The sequence below is a fragment of the Garra rufa genome, chromosome 3 (assembly GCF_049309525.1).
Source record: "Garra rufa chromosome 3, GarRuf1.0, whole genome shotgun sequence".
NCBI classification, from domain to species: domain Eukaryota; kingdom Metazoa; phylum Chordata; class Actinopteri; order Cypriniformes; family Cyprinidae; genus Garra; species Garra rufa.
In genome coordinates, this window is record NC_133363.1 from 1,720,214 (window position 1) to 1,743,152 (window position 22,939).

Sequence of the window (22,939 nt, forward strand, 5' to 3'; positions counted from 1 at the left end):
AATGTCTTTGAATCGCATCTTTATGATTCATCTTGCTGTTTTTTCAGCTTCTCACGCCATGGGTGCTGTGGTAAGATGCCATGTACAGAACAAGAAGCTCTAAAAAAAACCTAACTTCTGAATTCTGCATTCCTTTTATTAACAAGTACACCCAACCTAACAAATAATACACCGCATAAACCACTCGAAAGACTGGATCTATAGACCAGAATAGATTTGTGGGTGGATTCTTTTCATTCCTGGCTTGCACTATTGGGGAGTAATGCATTACAATATTGTGCTACACCCTAAAAAAAGTTACTAATTGTGTTACTTAGTTACTTTTTATCCAAAGTAATGCCTTTAGATTGCTTGTATACTTTCACATTACTTTTTCTCATCTGGGCTGGGCTTGCTTGTTTGTTTTTATTATTTCTATTTTTGTAAAAGCCCAAAAGGTTTTATTCCCCCAGGCTGAAGTAGATGCAAATTCACACTCATACAAACTTTTCTGCTGGGTTTCCACTCTGGATTGCATGACAAATAGGATTCAGGAGAAGAAGTTCAGCACTATTCAGCAAAAAAAAAAAAAAAAAAAAAAAAAAAAATTACATTTATCTAAAGTCATTTTTACATATTAGTATGGTTGAATTCTGACAGCTATGAAAAAAAATAAAAATAAAAAATACTGGCAGGAACTGCATAGCAACAGCCGAGCATCTTAACAACAATACAATGACATAGCAATAATAACCCCATATTGAAATTTTGCAGTACAAGTTTAAATATTTTCATGAGAAAATATATCAGTTAGTACTTTATTTTACAAAATGTACAATCTATTAGCAAATGGTCTTTTAAAGAACAAAACAAGAAACTCTTAAATTGTCCGTAATTTCTGAAATACATACCTTATCATACTCATCCTAGACAGTTTATCCGATTTTTACAAAAATGGCTCAGAGAATCTTCAAATCATACTAGCGGAAAGCTATTAAAATATTTAGATTGGCCAAAACATTCTTGTATAATGTTTTAACAAACACTGTTTGATGGCAAGTCCACTTAGTAAACTTAAGGCTATATTTCTGCAATGCTTCAGCATATTGGTATAATTCATAGCCATACGCTGTGGCATAGATTTTTTTCCCTATAACTCCTCTATACTACATAATATAATAATATAGACTGTTGGATGTCAGCCATTATACATTTGGACTTAAAACACTATATTTAAATAAAGCTTTGGCATATTGGTACAAAACTCAATATGTGTCTTTAGCACCATGCCCTGAAGGCACCTATGAAGTTTTGGGTTGGCCAAAAGTAATGCTTATAGCTTTTGTGAATTTAATCCAGTGGCAATAAATCTCACTTGTCTGCCATTTTGCTTCATGTAAAAAATCTACTTCATCTAACTCCTAGGCCACTTTTCTCATTTTTTAAACAGATCATCATTAGACCGTGCTAGTGAAGAGATAAAAAAATCTTAAAAAAAACACACTCTTAAAATTATATGTGCTTCACAATGCCATATAAGAATTTGAGGAACCTCTATGGAGCCTTTTTTGTCTAAATGGCTCCATAAAAATCCTTTAACATTTGAAGACACTTTCTGTTTCACAAAAGGTTCTTTGTGGCGAAAGAAGGTTCTTCAGATTCTTAAAAGGTAAGAAAGTGGTAGTTCTTTAAAGAACCTTTGACTGAATGGTTCTTTGTGGAACCAAAATGAGGTTCTTGTATGGCATCACTGTGGATATCCTATTAAAGCACCTTTAAGAGTGTATTGCACTGAAACGATCACCATGTTCAAGTGTTCCCTACCTTGCTTGTTTAGCTCCTCACTTTGCATCTTTTCCCCATAATTGTGGTTGTAGCTATATTTATTGATGTTGTTGTTGCAGCTTTTCCGTGCACCTTCAGATTTACCAGCCGAAACAACCACAATGAATACATCCGTGAACATCGCTCATCACCTTCAATGCCCCATATGCAAAAACCTGCTAACAGATCCGGTCTCCACCACCTGTGGACACACCTTCTGCAGAGGCTGTCTGGATAAGCACTTCAGCATATCTGAGCCACAGTGCCCTCTTTGCCAGGAGCCCGTGAGCACCAGACCCTCCGTGAACGAAGCCATCGAAGCTCTGATGCAAGAGTTTTACCAGAATCAGTTACCCAACATGGACCTCTTCTGTGGAGAAAAAGATGCGATTCCATGTGACGTCTGTGACAAACACCTCACGTATAAAGCTGTGAAGTCCTGTCTGATCTGTCTTCTCTCCTTCTGTGATGAACACCTGAAGCCTCACCAGTCTATGGTGAGATTCAGAAGTCATAAGCTGGTGAATCCTATGGAGAAGTTGGATCAGAGAGCGTGCAATGAGCACGGCAGACCTCTGGAGCTCTACTGCAGAAGCGGCGAGCAATGCATCTGCGCCTTATGTGTGGAGGAGGGTAGAGACGTCGTACCTGTGGAGGCAGAGAGAGAGAGGAGACAGGTGAGAAACAACACAGACAAATCTTTGAAGTGTTCCACAAAAAGAGCAAATAATTGATGTAAGTGTGAAAAAACACAATTTAATCAGTGAATTTGGCAGATGCTTTAATCCAAAGCATACAAATAATCCAAATGTCCTTGTTTCAGAGTATAAATTTCATCAGTTCATGCATTTCCTAGGAATTGAACCTCTCTGATTTCATTTACGTAAACAATTTTAGATAATAAAAAGTGACTGGTTTTGGTACCATTTTTATAATCCAAAATATACCAGTCCAAGTCGGAACTGATTGTGTTTGACCAGACATTTCATTCGCAAACTCTCAATAACAGACTCTTCGATGAATAACTGTTGGATGCCTGATCTCATGATGAAAACATACCTCTGGGAAATTATTCACAAGATATGAAATATGTACCAATAAGAACATACCACTGCAGTTTCCAACAGAAAGAACAGCAGAGGCGGTAAAACAGCGAGCACTTGTTTTTTCGTACACAGTTATGATTACAGCTTCATATGTTTCGCTTTCTGAATGTAACAAGTTTGCTCAGTAGCTCATCCGGGATGGAATTGGACTGATACTGAAGAATTCTTGAGTAAGAATCCTATGAAAAGCATGACTTGTGAAGAACTGAAAGATGAGGGATCACAAAACAAGTTAAAACGGCATGATTGCGTTTTTACGTCACATGAACTTTTCTTTACACTATTGGTTTAGGTGTAGTGCAGATGGTACATTATTTTAAAACGTCATGGAGCATTAGAGTTATATTAACCGTCGGAGCTGTAGTGACACATATAAAACCAACGTCACATAAAACGTACTATATGTACGTTCATCTGTTCTGGGAAAAAAATAAAATAAACTCTCTTTTTTAGTGCCACTCAGTGGACATTTCGCCTAAACCTTGAGCTGAGACTCAAACACCTTGTGCACAGCTATGACAGATGACACAGCTCTGCCTAAATGGCTGTTGCTCCTATAATACTGCCCTACAAAGGCAAAGTGCAGTAACTACGTCAACACTGAAACTGAGAAAAATGCCTTTAAAGTTTTTACACCATATATGGTATTAGTTTGGATTGTGTAGTTACTGGGTCACAAAGCCCATTTTAAGCCTTCACTAAATTTTGACCAAATGTGTAGTTGCTGCACTTTGCCTTTGGAGGGCAGAATATTTTTATTTTATCAGTTATTTTGTCTTTGGGTTGTTATATTTCTCACAGATTTCTGCTCGTTCTAAATCAGATACAAATAAAGTAGCAGTGTAACGATGACATTTATATAAAGTCATTAGTGAGAGAGCAACTGTGTGTGTGAATTAATTCTACCTGGCAGTGTCTCTCTACTAGCCTAATAATAAAGCTGTGGGTTTTATTACTAAGAAATATATGCTAGAACTTTTCAGTTTCTAAGCTATATAACCAAGAAATCATAAAACACTGTTGACAATTCATTTCCGCACTGCGCTTTTGAATGATTGTGTGCGCGTGATCTGCATGTGAAGTATGAGCTACCGTCTGTAGCCTTTGTGTATGGCAGCAGTGCATTAGATTAGAATGGCAATTGCAATAAGCTGTTTAAAACGTGCATTCTCCTGTTCAATTTTAAGCATCAAGATGGAATAATCACACGTCTTGTGGAGTGCTTTCAGAGTATGCATTTATTTTTTATTTTAGCTGTTTTGAAACTGAGCGTAAATTTGGACTTCAAAGACTTCTTATCCTGTTGCGCCCTCTATAGGACCAACGACTAGTCGACGTCAAGCTTATAGCATCATGGAGCATTGAAGTCGACTAGTCGGTTAGTCGTGCAACCCCAATACATATATCGTATCTTTCAAAATTTCCCAGTATGTTTTCGTCCAGAGACCAGGTTGCTCTATTCCCTAGAATAACACAGCTGCTCATCACACTGGGTTTGGATGTATTGTCGTTTCTGAACTGATTAATTTTGTATGCATTGAAAGTACTCAGAAAGATTGTTGTGTGTTCGTGTGTGTGTGTACAGGCCGTGCAGCAAAACACCATTGAAGTGATGGAAAGGACGATCAATCAAAGGGAAAATAAACTTAAGGAGCTTAAGGAATCAGCTGCAAAATACCAGGTACGTACAATACAAAGGTTGTGTTAACCAAAATGTATTTTAATGATATTTAATGAAATCTCAAGGCCGTTCGTCAGGGTGACTACCTGGCAATAGATCTGTTGCAGGACACAGATGTGAATTTGCAGGGCAATGCGGGACACGTGTGAGATTTTAGAATCTATTAAAATCAAGATTTTTTATTTATTTTTTTAATATTTTTGTTTTTGTATTTAGTGGCCTCCGCTGTCACTATGTGTGGTGTTGTTGAACATAAAAGTGACGCACAGTCTCTGTTCATCTCTTCAAAATAAATGCATAAGCCTTTATGCTGTATGCTGTAGGTTCATAAACAAAAATGAAAATTTAAACAACAATATGAAAAATATAAAACATAAAATGACAGACTATGTTAAAGTTTAACCCAACCTTTGGTACAGTACAAATATGCACATATGGACTAAAATCATAACAAGGTTTAACCAAGGTTTATTGACTTTCTAAATCAAATAAAGTGTCCTCAGTGTTACATAACATAGAAATGTTTATCACTGCATAAGGCATTTTGTTATAACATTAAAACATTATATGTTTTTGGTTGGGTTTCCTCCACAATCCAAAGACATGCACAAGTGAAATGGAGCCGCTAAACTGGACAAGCAGTTTGGAAAATGGATATATAATCCAAATGTTAACAATCTAGATTTTCACAAAAAACAAGGAGGAAGAGCTGATTTGCAATACAAACACAGCCTCACGCAAAACAACACCTGACAAACAGCACATGACACACCTATGTAATCATAGTAGGGTAGGGGACAAAGGACATTTTAATCTTTGAGAGATCTATACATCAGCATTTTTATTCAGGTTAAAAGCAGGTGCATGTGAAAAAGAATACACAAAGATTATTTTTATATAATTACATTGTTTATTTTATTGAGGTCTTGTCATTTTTATTTGTTTAGACTTTTTTATATTGTGCATTTAAATAATAGTTGTAATTCTATTATTATTTTTTTGTGTGTGTGTGTTACCAATGCCACATTTCTGATTTTCAAAGTTTTGTCAGCGTTATCCCATTCACCAAAAACTATTTTAAGAGTTTCAGTTTTCGATTTCGTTAACAATAACAACACTAAGCCAGACTCAAAGAGTAAAGCAAATAAAGCAACCCAGTCTGATTAGAGTTTGGCAGATTAAGAATGCTTTTCATTTTTGTCCAACATGTGTCCTCTCCTCACAGGCTCTGCTCGAGAAAGAGAAGCAGGAGATACGGAAGGTGTTTGCTGCGGTGATTGAGGCGGTGAGGAAAACAGAGCAGGTGCTGCTCGCTCCTCTGGAGGATGGAAAGATGTGTCTGGAGAAGGAGATGGATGAGAAGACACAACACATACAAAAGGACATCCTCAAGTACGAGGAGACCATTGAGTCTTTGAATCGCACTAAGAATGAGGAAGACGACATCTTCTTCATCCAGGTCAGACAAACTTGACAAACGTTTAGAGAAGTTAAAACTCTAATATGTTTGGTCAATGTTTAATGCATGTTTTGCCCTTTCTCAGTCTCATCCAGTCACACCAGCTGAGTTCACAGATGACTGGACGCTTACCATTGACACCGAGTTAAACTTTGGCACAATGAGAAACTCAAAGGCAGCCTTACTGGAAGAGATTGATGCGCATCTGGAGAAACTTTGCTCTGTTGGTGAGTGATTATATCTGAGAGTTGTGATCTACATGGGTTGGGCTTTTGGATGAGCATATTTTAACAAATACGACAATGTTTTCTTGCCCCTATGAAGAATAAGCACATTTCAGCATACTTTTAGAAAGAGGATGTATCATTGAAATAATATACTTTAAAAGGACGTACACTCCTAAAAGTAAAGGTGCTATAAAAGGTTCTTCACAACAAGGCCATATAGAAGAACCATTTTTGGTTCTTCACAGAACATTTCAGTCATCTCTTTCTTACCATTTTATAATCTGAAGAACCTTCTTTTGCCACAAAAAAACCTTTTGTGAAACAAAAAGGTTCTTCAGATGTTAAAGGTTCTTTATGCAACCATTTAGACAAAAAGTCTTGTCTATGGCATCGTGAAGCACCTTTATTTTTTTAAGAGTGTGCAATCCTTAAAAGTGAAATAAATGTAATGTTTTAGATACTTTACTGCACTTAAAGGTGACCCAGGACCACAAAACAGTCATCCGGTATTTTTTTCTTTTTTAAAATGAGATTTATACACCATCTGAAAGCAAAATAAATAGCTTACCACTGATGTATGGTTTGTAATATTTGTACATCTGGAATCTGAGGGTGCAAAATTCCAATATACTGAGAAAATCACCTTTCAGTTTGTCCAAATAAGTTCTTAGCAATGCAAATTACTAATCAGAAATGTAGTTTTGATATATTTAAGGTAGGAAACTTACAAAATATATTCATGGAACATGATCTTTATTTAATATCCTAATGATTTTTGGCATAAAAGAAAAATCGATAATTTTGACCATTGTTGGCTATCGCTACAAGTAGACCCGTGCGACTTATGACTGATTTTGTGCTCCAGGGTCACATATTATAGTTTAAATTTATATTAAATACAATTTGTTGAATTTTAGAATGTTTTTAATCCAGTAGAAGTAGGAATCAAGTACATCTTTAAATGTAATTGCGTAATGACTTCCATTGTCCTTGAAATACTGTCTGGTTAAAGTTCAGACAAACTGACAAACAACTAAAATATACTTTAATGACATTCCTATTAAAACTTCAAAATGCACTTTAAAGTAATACTTTTAAGTTGACATTATTACAAAGTGCACTTTATAAAAGTACTTAAATGTGTTTCGAAACAGTCATGAAATGTCTCTCTTTTAAGTGCCCTTTTATTCTATTTATATTCTATTATCTCCAAGTACAGTTTTAAAATATACTTTTAACGTTTAAAGTGCACATTCAACAAAATTAAGTGCACTTAATTAGGTGCACAGGCATGAATGACACCCCAAATCTTGTTGTTTTGATAAGGATTGAAGTAACATTGTTTATAAATACAGTCTCAAGGTGTATATCAAAAATATTTATAATGGTGCAGACAGTCAAATTTTTTTACCATTCTATCTTTTCCTTTTACAGAAATTAGAAGGATTCACAGCTTCTCAGGTATGTGTAGGAATACTTTCACAATTTTAGGAATCTCTTAAACATCCAGTAACTGAGAATCTCGTCTTTGCACAGTAAATGTGACTCTGGATGCAGAAACGGCGCATCCGCACCTAGAGGTGTCTGCAGACGGTAAAGCGGTGTGCGACACCGGAGCAGGTCACAACATCCCGAGCACCTCAGAACAGTTCGACCTAGTTGGAGGGATCCTGGGACAGCCTCGCATCACTTCGGGAAGAGCTTTCTGGGTTGTGGAGGTGGGGAAGAAGGTGGGCTGGGAGCTGGGGGTGGTGGCAGACAGAGCAAACCGGAGGGGGAAAGTGTCCTACAAACCCAGCGAGGGTTACTGGGCCATCGTGCTCTGTGGTCAAAACATGTATGGAGCTTTTGAAGACCCTCCAGCCCTGCTGAAGCTGAAGACCAAACCCCAGAAGCTGGGAGTGTTTGTGGACTGTGAGGAGGCTCTGGTCTCCTTCTATGATGTGGAGGCTCTGTCACATATTTACACGTTTACTAAGTGCAGCTTTGACGGACCCATCCGTCCGTATTTCAATCCTCATCCAAACAAAGACGGAAACAACTCACTTCCGCTGGTCATTTGTCCTGTCAGTCAAGCTGACATCTCTGTGTGAAAGCAAGAGCTAATTTAATGAAAACGATGACGTATGGGAATATTAATATTTATTGACATGGACATGATTGCCTTTCGCTCATGTCTTTGTTTTCTTCTTTGTGATACTTTGAGTGGTTTAAAAAGCAAACAAATTTTGAGGATGAAAATTATATAGTGTACATATATATATATATATATATATATATATATATATATATATATATATACGAATAATTTAATGGACAGGGTACTGTCCTTTCAAATGTAATTTCTCCAAATTTCTACTAAAAATAATTTTTTTAATAATTTCATAAAGTCTTTATAAAAATGTTATTCTTTATTATAAGTTTCTCATTAATCATACTCAATGCACTTTTCTATATCCATCTTTCTATCTATCTGTCTGTCTATGTGAAATTTTTATATGAATGTTAACAGATGTACCTGTGACATGGTAGTTACACTATTAAAATAGCCAATTACATGTACAACGAAATTATGCATTTATGTATTTATATGATAAAATAAAGAAATAATAAGAAAAAACAGGCTGGAATTATTTGATAAAATGTTACAACACTTCAAGTGGAGTTAAACTGTGGCAAATACATTTGAATGAGTCTGATTTAGAAGGCACACGCCTCTCAGAAAAGGTCTAACAGCTGAAAAAAACCAGCATATGCTGGTTAGGTAGGTTTTGGTGCTGGTATGCTGGTTTTAGCTGGTTTTATTCTGGTCGTTTGCTGGTTTATACTGGCCATTTGCTGGTTTATGCCGGTCCTTTGCTGGTTTATGCTGGTCCTTGACCAGTAACATGACCAGCATAAACCAGCATTAACCAGCAAAGGACCAGAATAAACCAGCTAATACCAGTATCTCAGCACCAAAACCTACCTAACCCCAGCATATGCAGTATTTTTTCAGCAGGGCTAACAGCTGAAACTGCATATCAGAGAAAAAACCAAGTCCGGAGGTCAAGATAACTGCCTGTAGAGCTCAGTGACAGACTTGCGTTAAGGCAATGATCTAGGGAAGAGTTCAGAAAAATATCTGCTGCATTGAAGGTTGACAGAAGCATTCTCCATAATGAAAGACGATTGGAACAACTAGGACTCTAGAAAATGTCTGCCAGCCCCCATCAAAGCTGAAAGACCTCGAGAGTTGAAAAGGTGAGGCAAAGAATGGCAGATAATTGGCAAATGCAGATGTGCAAAGATGGTCACATCAGACCCAAAAATACTTGAGGCTGTAAAGGTACTTCAACTATGTACTGAGTTATGAATACTTATGCAATCTTATTTTTAAAAAATTTGTAAAATTTGCAAATCTGGTTTTTGCTTTGTCATTATTATGGTGTATGGAGTGTAAATCGATGTGGGGAAAAACTAATTTAAAGCAGTTTAACATAATGCTGCAACAAAACAAAATGTGAAAAACACTGAATACTTTTGCAAGGCACTGTAATGAGCTCAGATACAGGAAAGACTGTACATCTGTCACAAGGACGGTCTGAGACGAGCGGATCCATTTGCAGCATTTTATTAGTACAGACAAACACACAGGGGCAGGCAGAAATCGAAGTCAAACACAGGCAGAATGGTCGGGGCAGGCAGCGAGAATCAAACACGAGTGGGAGTCCAGGAATCAAAACATGGGAAAACAAACACGGGAAGAAACGCTCAGAAATGCAGCCGGGGCAATACAAGACTTTGCAAAGAGCGAGGTGTGAGAGTGGCTTATAAGCAGTGTGTGTAAATGAACTGCAGGTGTGTGAGTGTGTGAATGAGCTGCAGGTGTGAGCAGTGATGAGTGCAGTGGCTTGTGTGGGATGAAGTCCATTATGAGTGGTGCAAGAGTACTGATAACGGAGGCTCAATCGTGACAGAGCCCCCCACCTAAGAGCGGCTTCCAGACGCTCCAAATACCTGTGACAGTTCGGGAGAGTGATGGAGTGGGCCTGGCACAGAGGCATGAATAGCGGCCCCGGTCCATGTGCAGGTGGAGAACCAAGAGATTGAGGCGGCGCCAACGGAGAGAGAAGCCATGGTGGAGGAAGGATTGGCTCCTTCATGGGGCCGAACGACGGAGGTGGAGCCCGAGGCGGAACCGGAGAGTCGATGGTCATGGGTGACACCGAGGATCCGGAGGGCCAAGGCGGAACCCAAGGCTCTGGCAACCAAGGCGGAGATGGAGGTCTGGAGGTACGCTGCGGAGCCGGAGCGACAGAGGACCGAGGCTGTGCCCACGGGAGGGAGGAGGTCCACAGAACCGGTAGGACGGAGTGACGAGGCGCAGCCGGAGGAATAGAGTCCAGAGGCGAAGGTGGGGCGACGACTGACCAGAGCGGAGCCAAGGGACGATGGAGCCCGGTTGGCCGACGGGGGAGACGAGGGAGCAGAGAGCCGGGGTGGAGCCGCAGGGTCGGAGGGCCGATGCGAGACTCTGAGGCTGGAGGCAATGGTGAGGGATCCTCCAGCCAGGGCACCGATGGAGACTGGCAGTCCCACGGCAAGTCCTCTGCACCGAAGGTGGGTTGAAGGCGAGCAGAGGGACTGTCAGGAGACAGAGGTGGTAAGACTGGGGCAGCAGGAAGGGTGGGTGGGAAACTCGACAGTCCATACATGGCCTCCGTGGCCAGAACTGGGAAAATATACAGTCCATAAATGGCCTCCGTGGCCTGAACAGGGCAGACAGGAATCTCAGGACAGCTGGACGGAACCAGCGGAGGCTCTGGAAGGCTGAGCGAAACCAGCGGAGGCTATGGAAGGCTGGGCGGAACCAGCGGAGACTTTGGACGGCCGGGGGGAATCAGCGGAGACTCTGGGAGGCTGGACGGAGCCATCTTGGCGGGGGACTCAGAAATGGTGGCGGCCATCTTGCGTGCAGTCTCTGGCGTGGCAGCCATCTTGTGTAGTGGCTCTGAGCTGGAGTTTACTGTGGGAACATTGTTGTCCTCTTCTTTGATTCCTACAGTAAAAGGAGAGCCACTTATTTGCAGAGCAATGTCAATATAATATTGCAAAGTCCAGTTAGGTTCAAACATGGGCATGAGTGAAGCCAATGGCTCTAAGAGTCCTCCACGGAAGAAAATCATCAGGCATGCCTCATCCATAGTAGACTGATTAGCCAATTCGATAAAGTCCATAGCATACTCCTCAACAGACCGCTCACCTTGTTTGAGACACATGATCTGTACTGTTGAATTCGTGCTGGAACCGGATGACACCATACTAGCTGCTGGATCCTTGTAGTGGCGAAGTCTTCTGTCAAAAGGCTGGTCTGAGACGAGCGGATCCATTTGCAGCATTTTATTAGTACAGACAAACATTCCAGGAATCAAAACACGGGAAAACAAACACGGGAAGAAACACTCAGAAATGCAGCCGGGGCAATACAAGACTTCGCAAAGAGCTAGGTGTGAGAGTGGCTTATTTGCAGTGTGTGTGAATGAGCTGCAGGTGTGAGCAGTGATGAGTGCAATGGCTTTTGTGGGATGAAGTCCATGATGAGTGGTGCAAGAGTACTGATAACGGAGGCTCAATCGTGACAACATCACTTTAGTTTCATACGGATTACATAATCAGAGATTATTTGTTTTCATTTTGAATTGTTAATTTAAAAGTAGACACTTAAAGCTTTCTAAGGACATATTTCTCATATCTCTGTATTTGTCTCTGCATAGAAATGGGCTCACAGAGACCAAGACGGCAGAAAGCGCATACTGTTTGTTTTGTGTTTATTTTACAAAAGCACAATGTTTTGTTGTTATTGTCAGTGTACACAAATAAAAGTAAGCCTTTCTTAGATTTGATTGATTTTAGTCTTAACTGTAGCCTACTAAAGGCCTCTCTGTGAACCCAGAAAAACTGAAAGTGAACATGCCAGCGCACAGAGAGTTAAAGACACTGTATTCAACTTTATCTTTAGACTGTAAATTTAGATTTCAAATTCAATATTGAATAAGAACTGTTGAAATTATTTACAGTATGAAATTTTACTAAGTACCTTATAAATAACTAACTAAATGACCTAAAAATTAACTGTAACCCCTTACTTTACTTTTGTCACAATACATGTAAGAAGCAGCACAACACAAAGATGAATGTCAAAGTCAACGTTTTTAATGTAATCCACACAGGGAAATCCACAGAGAGGGTATCAAACACATGTCTGCTTAGAAGAGACCAGACAATCAAACACTGAACAGAACCAACTAATAAAGGGATGGACAGATGATAGCAGTTAACTAATAATCACACATGAAGAGGACAGAAACTGGAAGGACCAAATATGGGCACATGAGGGAGAAACCAACATAAACTGTCCAAAGGGGTGTGACGTCTTTTTCAGTGGATAAGTAATTTAATTACAGAAACTTAACTTTTAATTAATGTTACTTAGTAACATGTTACACTCAACACAACACTGATCCACACACTCATGAACAACTCAAGGTCTTCTTATCTTTCACACTGTATTGTTGTCCATGTAAATCACTGGCTGAGAGCAAGACACGTGATGAGTGCATTACACATGCAAATCCTCAGGGAAGTGTTTGCTTGTTTAAGATACTAGAGAAAAGTGCTGAATGTTCACAGAAAAATAATTACTTTTATATCCAACTGCTTGCATTAGCCACTTTCCAAAATGCATACTTGAGTTTGATATCTGAATGAGAGGAAGAACGTGTCAGGTTTGATAAAACTCAGCTGAGGGGGAAAAAAAAAATCCTGACAATTGTTCATAAGATGAAAGCATTTGAAATGTCAGCATTTGAGTGTTTCTAAAGACTTCAAGACGCAAACGACTCTGAGAAATGACGAGTCAGCCAGTCCTTGACACTCTAAACAGAGTTATTTTCTGGCAGGCGCACGAGTGGAGTGATGGATTCTGTGTAGAAGTTGCATCACACTCTGCATTCCAATGGGTGTTTTTGCAGTGATGCCATAGAAGAACCATAGAAGAACCTTTCAGTGAACAGTTCCTAAAAGAACCATTTTAAAGAACATTTAAAAATCTAAAGAACTGTTTTTTTTATTATTGTTTGTTTGTTTGTTTTTTGCATTTGCATTTGAAAAGTTCCATGGATTTTCAACCATTGATGCCAATAAATGCCTTTATTATTATTAATGCAAGGTCATGTTCGAAATCATGATAAAAGTATCGCATCCACTTTGTCAGTTCAGTTTAAAGTTCACAGATTAAACTGTCTGTCACTCACCCATAATCATAAACAATCACTAAAATTGCATTGGTCATTCAATTATGCTATATGACAATACTATAATAGTTATACTGCTGTAAATCATTACACAAAAAAGAAACTCAGTTTCAAGGCCAAACAAGAAATGAGGTTGAATCACTACAACAACCTGATAAGTTTGATGACCGCACACCATCTACTGGTCAAAATGTCAAATGCAGTAGTTTGATAAACAGAAAATGTAAAAAGTATTGAGTGATGAGCAATGGCAATGCTGTATTTGGTTTATTGGAACCAAAGATGGTAAGACCCCCTGAGTACATTCTCTGAAGTTGAATGAACAACTTATTATACGTCCATCTAAAATATTGACTATTCTCTCTTTTTATGTATTTGCTTATTTTCTGACACATGGACAACAACATCATACTGATCATCCACTATTTTGAATTGCATTCATTTGTTTATTTTTCAAGCTCATCCTTCAACTTTTATGATCTTCTTCAAAATGTTACTAGTTTTGTCCAAAATGAAATCCAAAACAATTTTCCAGTAACACACCACCAAAAAATGATGGCGAGCTTGCAATTTGAAATGTGGAAACAATGTTTACAACAACAAACATGTTTATTTAAACATTTAATTATTCAAATGCAAGTACAATTGTGTAAACATAGATTATAATTCATGTGTTTAGTAGCTATACTTTAGTTGCTTGTCGTAATTGCTCATCTGGCTATGCAATATAACAGATTTTTTTTTTTTTTCTTGCACTGATTTACATGTATACTCAATTTTATTTCACTATATATTATATTTCATATACACAATATATGTATATTTAAATTTTCAGTTGTGTATGCTTCAGTTGTTTGTCGTGATTCCTCTTGCATGACCATTCAAGCTTTCTATGGACATATTTCTCATGTCTGTGTGTCAAGTATTTGCTGAGTTTCGGTTCATATTTGTGATGCGTAGAAAGTTGCTCAAGGAGACAGAGACAGCAGAAAGCGCACCCTTGTTTGTTTTATTTTACAAAAGCACAAAGTTTTTGTTGTTATTGTCAATGTACACAAATAAAAGTAGGCCTTTTTTAGATTTGATTGATTTTAGTCTTATCTTGCTTTTAGTCTAATACCTTTCTAATTACATTACAATTGCATAATATTACACAGGCATAATCTACTTAAGATAAAGTGTATCACGATTTTACTTAAGTGTACAAGTAGCTGTGCAACAGACTTATCTGTACGCTTCAGTTGTTTGTCATAATTCCTCTTGCGTGACCATGCATTAAAACCGACTAAATTGTTTGCAGAAATAATCTATATAATATTTATGGAAAAAAAAAATGCACAGAGAAACCATATAGAAACAGAAGCACTATAGAGTCATTGTTCGGCTCATGGTTCAGCACTGTTTAGTATGAGACGTCTCCTGCACAGGACAGATCATTAAGGTGTCAGAGGCCTTGTCGCAGCAGTAGAGGTAGAAAAACGGGAAGAGTTTCTCTTTAAACGAGTCCATAAAGGTGTAGATGTGACTTTTGTTTTGTACGTCGTAGAACGACACCTGTCCTTCTTCGTAGTCCACATAGACGCCCACTTTCTTCAGTTTGGGCTCGATGGAGAGCAGGAGGGGTGGAGAGGAAGAAACACGATACTCCTGGCCTTTCTTCATGGCTAGAGCCCAGTAGCCGTGAGTCGTACTCACAGAAATCCTGCCTTTTCTGTTGACGGACGCCCGGGCCACACCAATGTACCAGTCGTCCTTCTCGCCCACCTGAACCTCCCAGTAACGGCGTCCCGAGGACTGTCCCTCTCGCGCGAGCACGATGACCACCGTATCGAAGCGCTGGGGTGTGTCGGGCAGGTCTTGCCATGCACCCAGATGACGCATCTGACGGCCGTCCTCAGACAACTGCAGCCAAGGGTTTGCCGTGTCCGGGTCAAAGGTTATGTCCACTTCATAGAGAACATAAAGCAGACACGTGAGTGAAAAACCAAAGTGTACTAGTGAGGTATAACAGATCAAACATACAAGAAAACATTACCTGAGTACTTCTGAATCCTTTTCAGCTCTGTAAATGATGACAAAAATACATTGATTAATCAATAAATAATCGTAATTGTTTTATAAACTGCAAAAAATGCTTTTCTTACTTGGATTTTTTTCTTGTTTCCAGCCAAAATATCTAAAAGTTCTTGAATCAGGTAGGATTTTCTAGACAAGTAAAAATTATTGTCTTGTTTTTAGTAAAAACAAGTCAAAATTAAGTGAGTTTTTGCTTAAAACAAGCAAAATAATCTGCCAATGGGGTAAGAAAAATAATCTTATTTCAAGCAGACAACTAGATTGTTTTTCTTACCCCTTAGTTTTAAGCAAAAGCTCACCTAATTTTGACTTGTTTTTACTAAAAACAAGACAATAATTTTTACTTGTCTAGAAAATCCTTCCTTATTCAAGAATTTTTTGATATTTTGGCTGGAAACAAGACACAAAATCCAAGTAAGAAAAGCATTATTTTTGCAGTGTAGCTAATTCAGTAAAGTAAGTATAATTGGTTTTACAGTTTGGATTATATTGAAGAGTTCTGTCTGTGCTTTTGTATCTTAGTCAACACATTAATAAGTGCAATTTAAAGGATGACAAACATAATAATTTAAAATGACCTTTAAGTAAAACCTTTAATTTGATATTACAGATGGCACTTTTTAAAGTGCATTTAGGCACAATGAAGTGGCCTTTTATTTCATTAATATTATATTATCTGCAATTATAGTTATTTAATATAATTTTAAGATCTGAAAGACACTATTCATGCACATTGAGTACAAATAAGCACACTTCTTTTTTTTTTTTCCACAATTATTCATGGCTACAACCGACCTGACGTAAATCTGTGCCACATGCTGTGGTGAAAATTAAGCATCAGTGCAGAAATAAAGTGATGTGCGAGTTCTGACCTTTTTCTGCAAGTTTTTCTACTTCTTCAGTAAGAGTCTCCTCTAGTTTGAGCACAGCTCTTCTGGTGGTGCCCACACATGGATCTGCATACACACAGGTCTCAGACCAGTCTTTAGTGTGTGGGTGAGACATTAACGATGGAAAGTTCTGGAGGAGAAGAAAGTGGATGGATAAACAAGTGAATTTTACATTAGTAAAACATTAGAATGTTGATTGTTCAACATTAATAGAAACTATGAGGTAAAACTGCTCCACCTGCAGGAAGTGAATGTGGTCTTCAGTGTGTGAGAGATACTCTAACTCTGTGTTCCTCAATTTCAGAACATCTATTTCCTGCTCTAGTTCCTTTATTTGTCCATTGGCCCAGCTCTCGGTCTTCCTCTGTTTCTCCTCGATGTCCAGCACCAGTTCGGCCTGGGCCTTCTGGATTGCTCGGATCAGTTCCGAGAACACCTGCATGCTGTCCTCGATTTCTGTCCGAGCGCTGCTCTGTGATCAGAATGCAGAATTTTTTATTTTTTTCCAATATAATATAATATAATATAATATAATACAACTTATAACTTGATTTACAACTGTTGTCGTGTTGGATTTAATGTCATGTGTCTTTGTGTGGTAACCTTACGTCCATAAATAAAGAAATGAAGGTCCATGTGCGGTGCTGTGCTAATGGTTACCCCTGCTGAAAAAAACTGCTAAAACCAGCCTAGTCTGGTGGGCTGGTCTTAGCTGGTTTAAGCTGGAAGTTAGACCAGCCTAACCAGCCTGGCCAGGCTGGGAAAGTGGCCAAAACCCCTCTAAAACCAGCCTGATTTACATGCTCAAAGAAAAATTAATAACTGATATTTGTCTTTTATTTATTTCTTATTTATTTGTCTTGTCTTTTTGGAAGGGGTGAGTTTTTACATCAATATTGGGCTGATGAAAACAATGTTCCTCCAAAAGTGACTTGCAGTTGTGCCTCAACCGCCAAAAGTGTACCTCATTTGACATGGATCACTGCACTGACGAAATGAAAAGCTAACATCGGTCAGTGTTAACAGTTTTGAAAGACATACAATAACTTACCTTGTTCAACTCGATGGAGTGTTTGATATCCTCAACTTTCCTCAGTCGCCCCTGGATCATCTGCTGAACTTCAGTTTCAGTTTTCCTCAACAAGGCCTATCAATCACAATGTATTGTGTTAAACACTAAAAATCTCATCTGGCATAGTTCTTTTTTACAGCTTTCTTTTTACTACAACTGAAACTGAAATACCACATTTTGTCTTTATAGAGGTTTTTCCTGAACACGGAAGTCATGCCTGACTCTTAACCTGAAGAATGCTCCGGTCTCCAGTGATTCTAGTCAAACTAATGTATATTCCGGGCTGATAATCTAATATTAAACCTATTAAAATGTTTTTTAAAAGCACCTAGCTCCATAGCGCCATTACTTTGCAATGTCCGTTATTACCGTCATTTGTCAGTGCCTCACTCCTCAAAGTTCAATGAGTGTGAGTGTTTGAATGGGTTCCTATGGAGCCCGGAACAGAAGAGCATCCAATCTGAAGTTAGAATTCGTATTCTAAGTGGCACTCATCATTTACTCAGGAAAAAGATCTATACACCAATGCTGCAAAATAGCAAACCCAGATGGGTTAAATAGCTAACACATATGTCTGCTAGATGTCTGTTAAAGATCACTTGATCTGGAAAGCATCTGCTGTGTACAAACATCTGACAGACGTCTGTAAGATGTCAATTTTACATACATCACAAATCATAAACATCTTAAAGGGGTCCTATTATGCTTTTTCAATTTTTGAATTTTAGCCAGTGTGTGGTATGTATGTTTGGGCAAAAAAAAAAAAAACCCAAAAACAACAACAACAACAACAAAAACATCTACAAAGTTACAAATATTAAAAAAAATATCATTCAAAGAAATCCCGCCTAGGGAAATTTAAATCGTTGTCGGGGAGAGAGGGACGAGGTGGGATGCTTCAGCAAGCCGCAAGGCGGCTGGTATAAACGGGAGCATTGACTAAAGTGTGCGCAAACTGCTCCAGTAGCTCCGGGAGGTCAGTAAAAGACTCCTTTAGCGATCCAATCTGTTTAATAAGAAAAATATCCATATTTAAAATGTAAGAATCACTTTAATCTAGCTTGTGCAATTGTACACAGAACTTGCTGCTTTGGGAAGGGGCATGGCAGGACTGAAACACTGTGTGCTAACCAATCACAACACATTTAGTTTTTTGGAAGACGGGCCTTCATCAAACCCAAAACTAATCAAGCCATTTGTGCCAGCATAGGGAGAAAGCTATTGTAATAATGTAAATTATGTTGAAAAATCGTCACCTTAGAATTATAAGGTGACATTTATATCTGACATCTATTTGACATTTTTTTCAAAATTGAGTTATTCACATATTCTTATTCTGTGACAAATTATTTACATTATTTGATGTTTCTTTTGTAAGCTGTGTACATTTTGGGCCTCTTTTTTGGAAAACAAAAATGGTTCTATCTACAGAAGTCAATGGAATGCAAAAAATTTGAAGCTCAAGATCTTGAAAGTGCTCAGAATGCAGATAGAACCTTATAATTCTAAGGTGACGAAATACTGCATTTTTCAAACCACCAAGCATGAGAGCATGTTCTAGTGCACCCCCAAAACAAAATAAAGATAAAATGAAGGGCATAATAGGACCCCTTTGAAGACATCTAATAAACATTCTATAGACGTATTGCAGATGAGCAAACACTCCAAAAAATGTCTTCCAGATTAAATGCAGACATCAAATAGATGTCTAGTCCATGGTAATGGACTAAGTCCAGCCAGCTTCCAGCCTCCATGGTAAGCTCCAGTCCAGCTTACCATAATTTCTATTTTCTACCGTATCAATATGTCTCTGATTGGCTCTGATTTCACTTGAGGGTTTTGGCCTATTATTATGTATGATGTTGGAATATTCAACAGACATGTATGTCACTTAATATTGTCTGAGATTGAATGACATTTTCCATGTGGAACTTGACAAGTGGCACATTTACCTTTTTCTCGGCCCACTCTCGTTCGACAGGAACAGTGTAATGTGCCCTGTGGTCCATCTCTGTGCACAGCACACACACTATGGTCTGATCCTTCTTACAGAACAGCTCCAGTAACCTCTCGTGCTTCTTACACATACGGTCCTCCAGGTTCTGCACGGGTTCGATCAGCTTGTGTTTGGTGAAGCGGGAGGTGTGCGTCTTTAAGTGCTCCTCACAGTAAGACGTCAAACAAACCAAGCAGGACTTCGCTGCCTGTTGCTGAGGGCCAGTGCACACGTCGCAGAGCACCTCCTGGACCCACGGCCCGTTAGGGGGTATCAGTTCAGGCATTTCTGTGGGGAGTTCCACAGGGCTCTCTCCTGGGTCCGGTTGTGTTGTCTTCTGAAGGTTCATGATTGGGTTGGTTTTCATTTCCTTAAACTTCTCAGCGATTTCCCTCAGCACTGTATTAATGCTGATGTCTGGCTGTTTGAAGAAAGTCTTTTTGCACATCGGACACATGAAGAGGGCACTGGACTTCCAGTAGCTCCCGATGCAAGCCATGCAGAAGTTGTGTCCGCAAGGGATAGAGACCGGGTTTGTAAACACATCCAGACAGATAGAACAGTGCACCTGCTCCTCCGCTAACATGCTGGTGGGAGATGCCATTCCTGTACAGACAGAGGGAGAATCATGTGCTCTCTAAACACATGTAGACTGAACAAAAATGAACATTAAATTATATAGAAAACCAGGCTTATGCATTGCAAACAGGCATAGACTGTCCCAACTATGTGCGACAGTTTGAGGATCCAGTACAGTTATGAGGTTTAGTCACAAGCTTAATACTTTTCAATGGTTTAATATTTGTAAACCCCACAGACAGACATAGAGGGGATCAGCAGCATTGTATCATGAAAACAAATGGGATAAAAACTAATATGAAATATGGAGATTGATGATATACAGTTATAAATTATTGAAGTCAACACAAACCTGATTTCACAGCCAATTTTACTTCCATAATGGTTGGTATCTAAGAGCAAAACATATTGTTATGACAAAAATGGAATGAAGTAGGTTGGTACTTGAGATTATCTATCAGGAATTGATTGTATTGTGAGAAGTGGATGTTTTATGTTAGAATGGAGCACAAAGTAATCAACAAAATTCAATTGAAGATCATTGTTTTAGCTACTTTTAAATTATTTGGTAAGAATTTAAAGGAGTAGTTCACTTTCAGAACAACACTTTACAGATAATTTAATCACCCCCCTGTCATCCAAGATGTTTATGTCTTTTTTTCTTCAGTCGTCAAGAAATTATGTTTTTTGAGATAAACATTTCTGGAAATTTCTCCATATAATGGATTTAAATGGTGCCCCGATTTTTTAATCTTCAAAATGCTGTTTAAATGCAGTTTAAATGCAGCTTCAAATGGCTGTAAACGATCCCAGCCGACGAAGAAGGGTCTTGTCTACCGAAACGTTCGGTCATTTTCTTATATTTAAATATATTTTTTTAAATATAAAAATATATTAAATAATTAAATATATTTTTACGTACCTTTTAAGCACTGAAACTCGTCCAGCGCTAGGGCTTGTAGTGCGTGTTCCCGACTTTACGTACTGCGTCCACCGTGCTCTGCAACGCAGCGAATGCTTGAAGCAGTCCCTTCACCTGACTCGCCGATTGTTTGTAACAGTGGAACAGATGTGGTCCAGTCGTGACAGCACTGAGATTCCTGCTCCGCTGGAAATGGCTGGCATTTTCCACACTTGCACCACCATCTCGTCTCGTTTGAACGCGGTCTGCCCAAAGTTTTCTCTCTCTGACAGAGTTCACCGTCTGTGTATTCCGGCTCAAAAAGGTAGGAAACGGTGAAAAACTCCATCTCATGTGCTCCTCCAGCTTCAAAGTCGTCCAACATCTTTGTACTTTATGTTGTACCTTGTTGCTAAAGAGTATTTGATTGCGTTGCACTTCTCTCTTCTCAAGTTCGCTTTGTAAACACTGGGTCTGTAGTTTCGCATACGTCACACGTGACCTTTCGACGTGAGTACGTAAAGTCGGGAACGCACACTACAAGCCCTAGTGCTAGACGAGTTTCAGTGCTTAAAATGTATATAAAAATATATTTCTCTAAGAAAATGAACGATTGTTTTGGTAGACAAGACCCTTCTTCGTCGGCTGGGATCGTTTACAGCCATTTGAACCTGCATTTAAACTGCATTTAAACGGCATTTTGAAGAATCAAAAATCGGGGCACCATTTAAATCCATTATATGGAGAAATTTCCAGAAAAGTTTATCAAAAAAAACATAATTTCTTGACGACTGAAGAAAAAAAGACATAAACATCTTGGATGACAAGGGGGTGAGTAAATTATCTGTAAATTGTTGTTCTGAAAGTGAACTACTCCTTTAAAAAGGTTGCATTACCTATAACAGCATGCTATAAATTATGGTCATTTAAGAGCAATAAATGAAGTTGCGTGGATAATGAATGGTGCACAATTGGACCAAGAATGTGTATTAAGAAAGTCAGAGTAATTAGTTTTTAACTCATGCTGACTTTATCCCATAAAAGGAGAACAAAATGAGCACAAATCCTAAAAATGGATGAATTACCACTCCTTTTTTAAACACACTCGGTGGCATTATCAACAGCTATGCAGTGTGCTAAATATACAGTCATTTGGATTTGATTAGCAATCCGCCTGGTGGCTTTGCGGCCTTGCGCTCTTAGCAACATGCAGCAGTCCCTGACACAGAAAGACTTCAGGAATATGTAAAGCCTGGCTATTCATAGGACCAAAGATTAACATCACTCCAAAAATACTAGGCTTCTCGGACTCCTGCTCCTTTTTGGAACACCATTTGGTCTATAGATTTTAAGGCTGATTATTAAACACATTTTGCAGACTTTTTTCAGGCAATCATTTTCTATTATTATGTTTTGGCAACAGAAGAGCTTTGAGATGTTTTGAGCATGCTTTGATAACCAAAGAGTCTGTTTGTAAACATCCTGTCTATGTATTTTCTGAAATGACATGCAGAACACACAGTTCCTTCAAACATCTTCATTTACTCTAATGTTTTTGACTGTGTTTTAAAAAGAGACTCACCAGCGGTCTGTTGTTGTTGAATGCCACTGACCACAATGACCGTCCTGGTCTGGACAGCAGTGACATGAGGGACAGCTGAAGCCCCCGTTACCCTGAAATATCGCCCCGCACCCCTCCCCCATAGCCTAGTTTCGCTTTTACACCCCTGACTACATACAGTCTCTTCTAGTTTCAGGAAATATTAACCATTCACTGCCTCAAGTTGCTTTTATTTAGCAGTTATGTCTAACTACTATATATTCATTCACAGCATGGAATGACAAGTTGCTATT

The 22,939-nt window shown here is 38.7% G+C and overlaps 2 protein-coding genes across 2 annotated transcripts; one reads left to right on the forward strand and one right to left on the reverse strand.

Moving 5' to 3' along the window:
* The first annotated feature begins 51 nt into the window (after positions 1-51).
* LOC141332025 (E3 ubiquitin-protein ligase TRIM68-like) lies at positions 52-8,873 on the forward strand. The gene is made up of 7 exons (XM_073837104.1): positions 52-70; positions 1,884-2,480; positions 4,495-4,590; positions 5,816-6,049; positions 6,135-6,276; positions 7,711-7,737; positions 7,813-8,873. Exons 1-7 carry the CDS (start codon positions 59-61, stop codon positions 8,367-8,369), a joined length of 1,665 nt encoding a protein of 554 aa, XP_073693205.1. The 5' UTR covers positions 52-58; the 3' UTR covers positions 8,370-8,873.
* Positions 8,874-14,554: 5,681 nt separating this feature from the next.
* LOC141332236 (E3 ubiquitin-protein ligase TRIM39-like) lies at positions 14,555-22,771 on the reverse strand. The gene is made up of 8 exons (XM_073837361.1): positions 22,668-22,771; positions 20,537-20,576; positions 19,562-20,211; positions 17,589-17,684; positions 16,776-17,009; positions 16,520-16,667; positions 15,607-15,633; positions 14,555-15,517 (listed from the first exon to the last, which is right to left on the reverse strand). The coding sequence occupies exons 1-8, from the start codon at positions 22,731-22,733 to the stop codon at positions 14,964-14,966; spliced, it is 1,815 nt and encodes a 604-aa protein (XP_073693462.1). The 5' UTR covers positions 22,734-22,771; the 3' UTR covers positions 14,555-14,963.
* Positions 22,772-22,939: the final 168 nt, after the last annotated feature.

Excerpts from the sequence above, each read along its gene's own strand:
- LOC141332025 (XM_073837104.1), top strand. Across the intron at positions 2,481-4,494 it reads CAGAGAGAGAGAGGAGACAG|GCCGTGCAGCAAAACACCAT; the intron begins GTGAGAAACAAC and ends GTGTGTGTACAG. Across the intron at positions 4,591-5,815 it reads AATCAGCTGCAAAATACCAG|GCTCTGCTCGAGAAAGAGAA; the intron begins GTACGTACAATA and ends CTCTCCTCACAG.
- LOC141332236 (XM_073837361.1), bottom strand. The coding sequence starts at position 22,733 with ATGTCACTGCTGTCCAGACCAGGACGGTCATTGTGGTCAGTGGCATTC. Across the intron at positions 20,212-20,536 it reads AAAATTGGCTGTGAAATCAG|GAATGGCATCTCCCACCAGC; the intron begins GTTTGTGTTGAC and ends CTGTCTGTACAG. Across the intron at positions 17,010-17,588 it reads ACTCCATCGAGTTGAACAAG|AGCAGCGCTCGGACAGAAAT; the intron begins GTAAGTTATTGT and ends TTCTGATCACAG.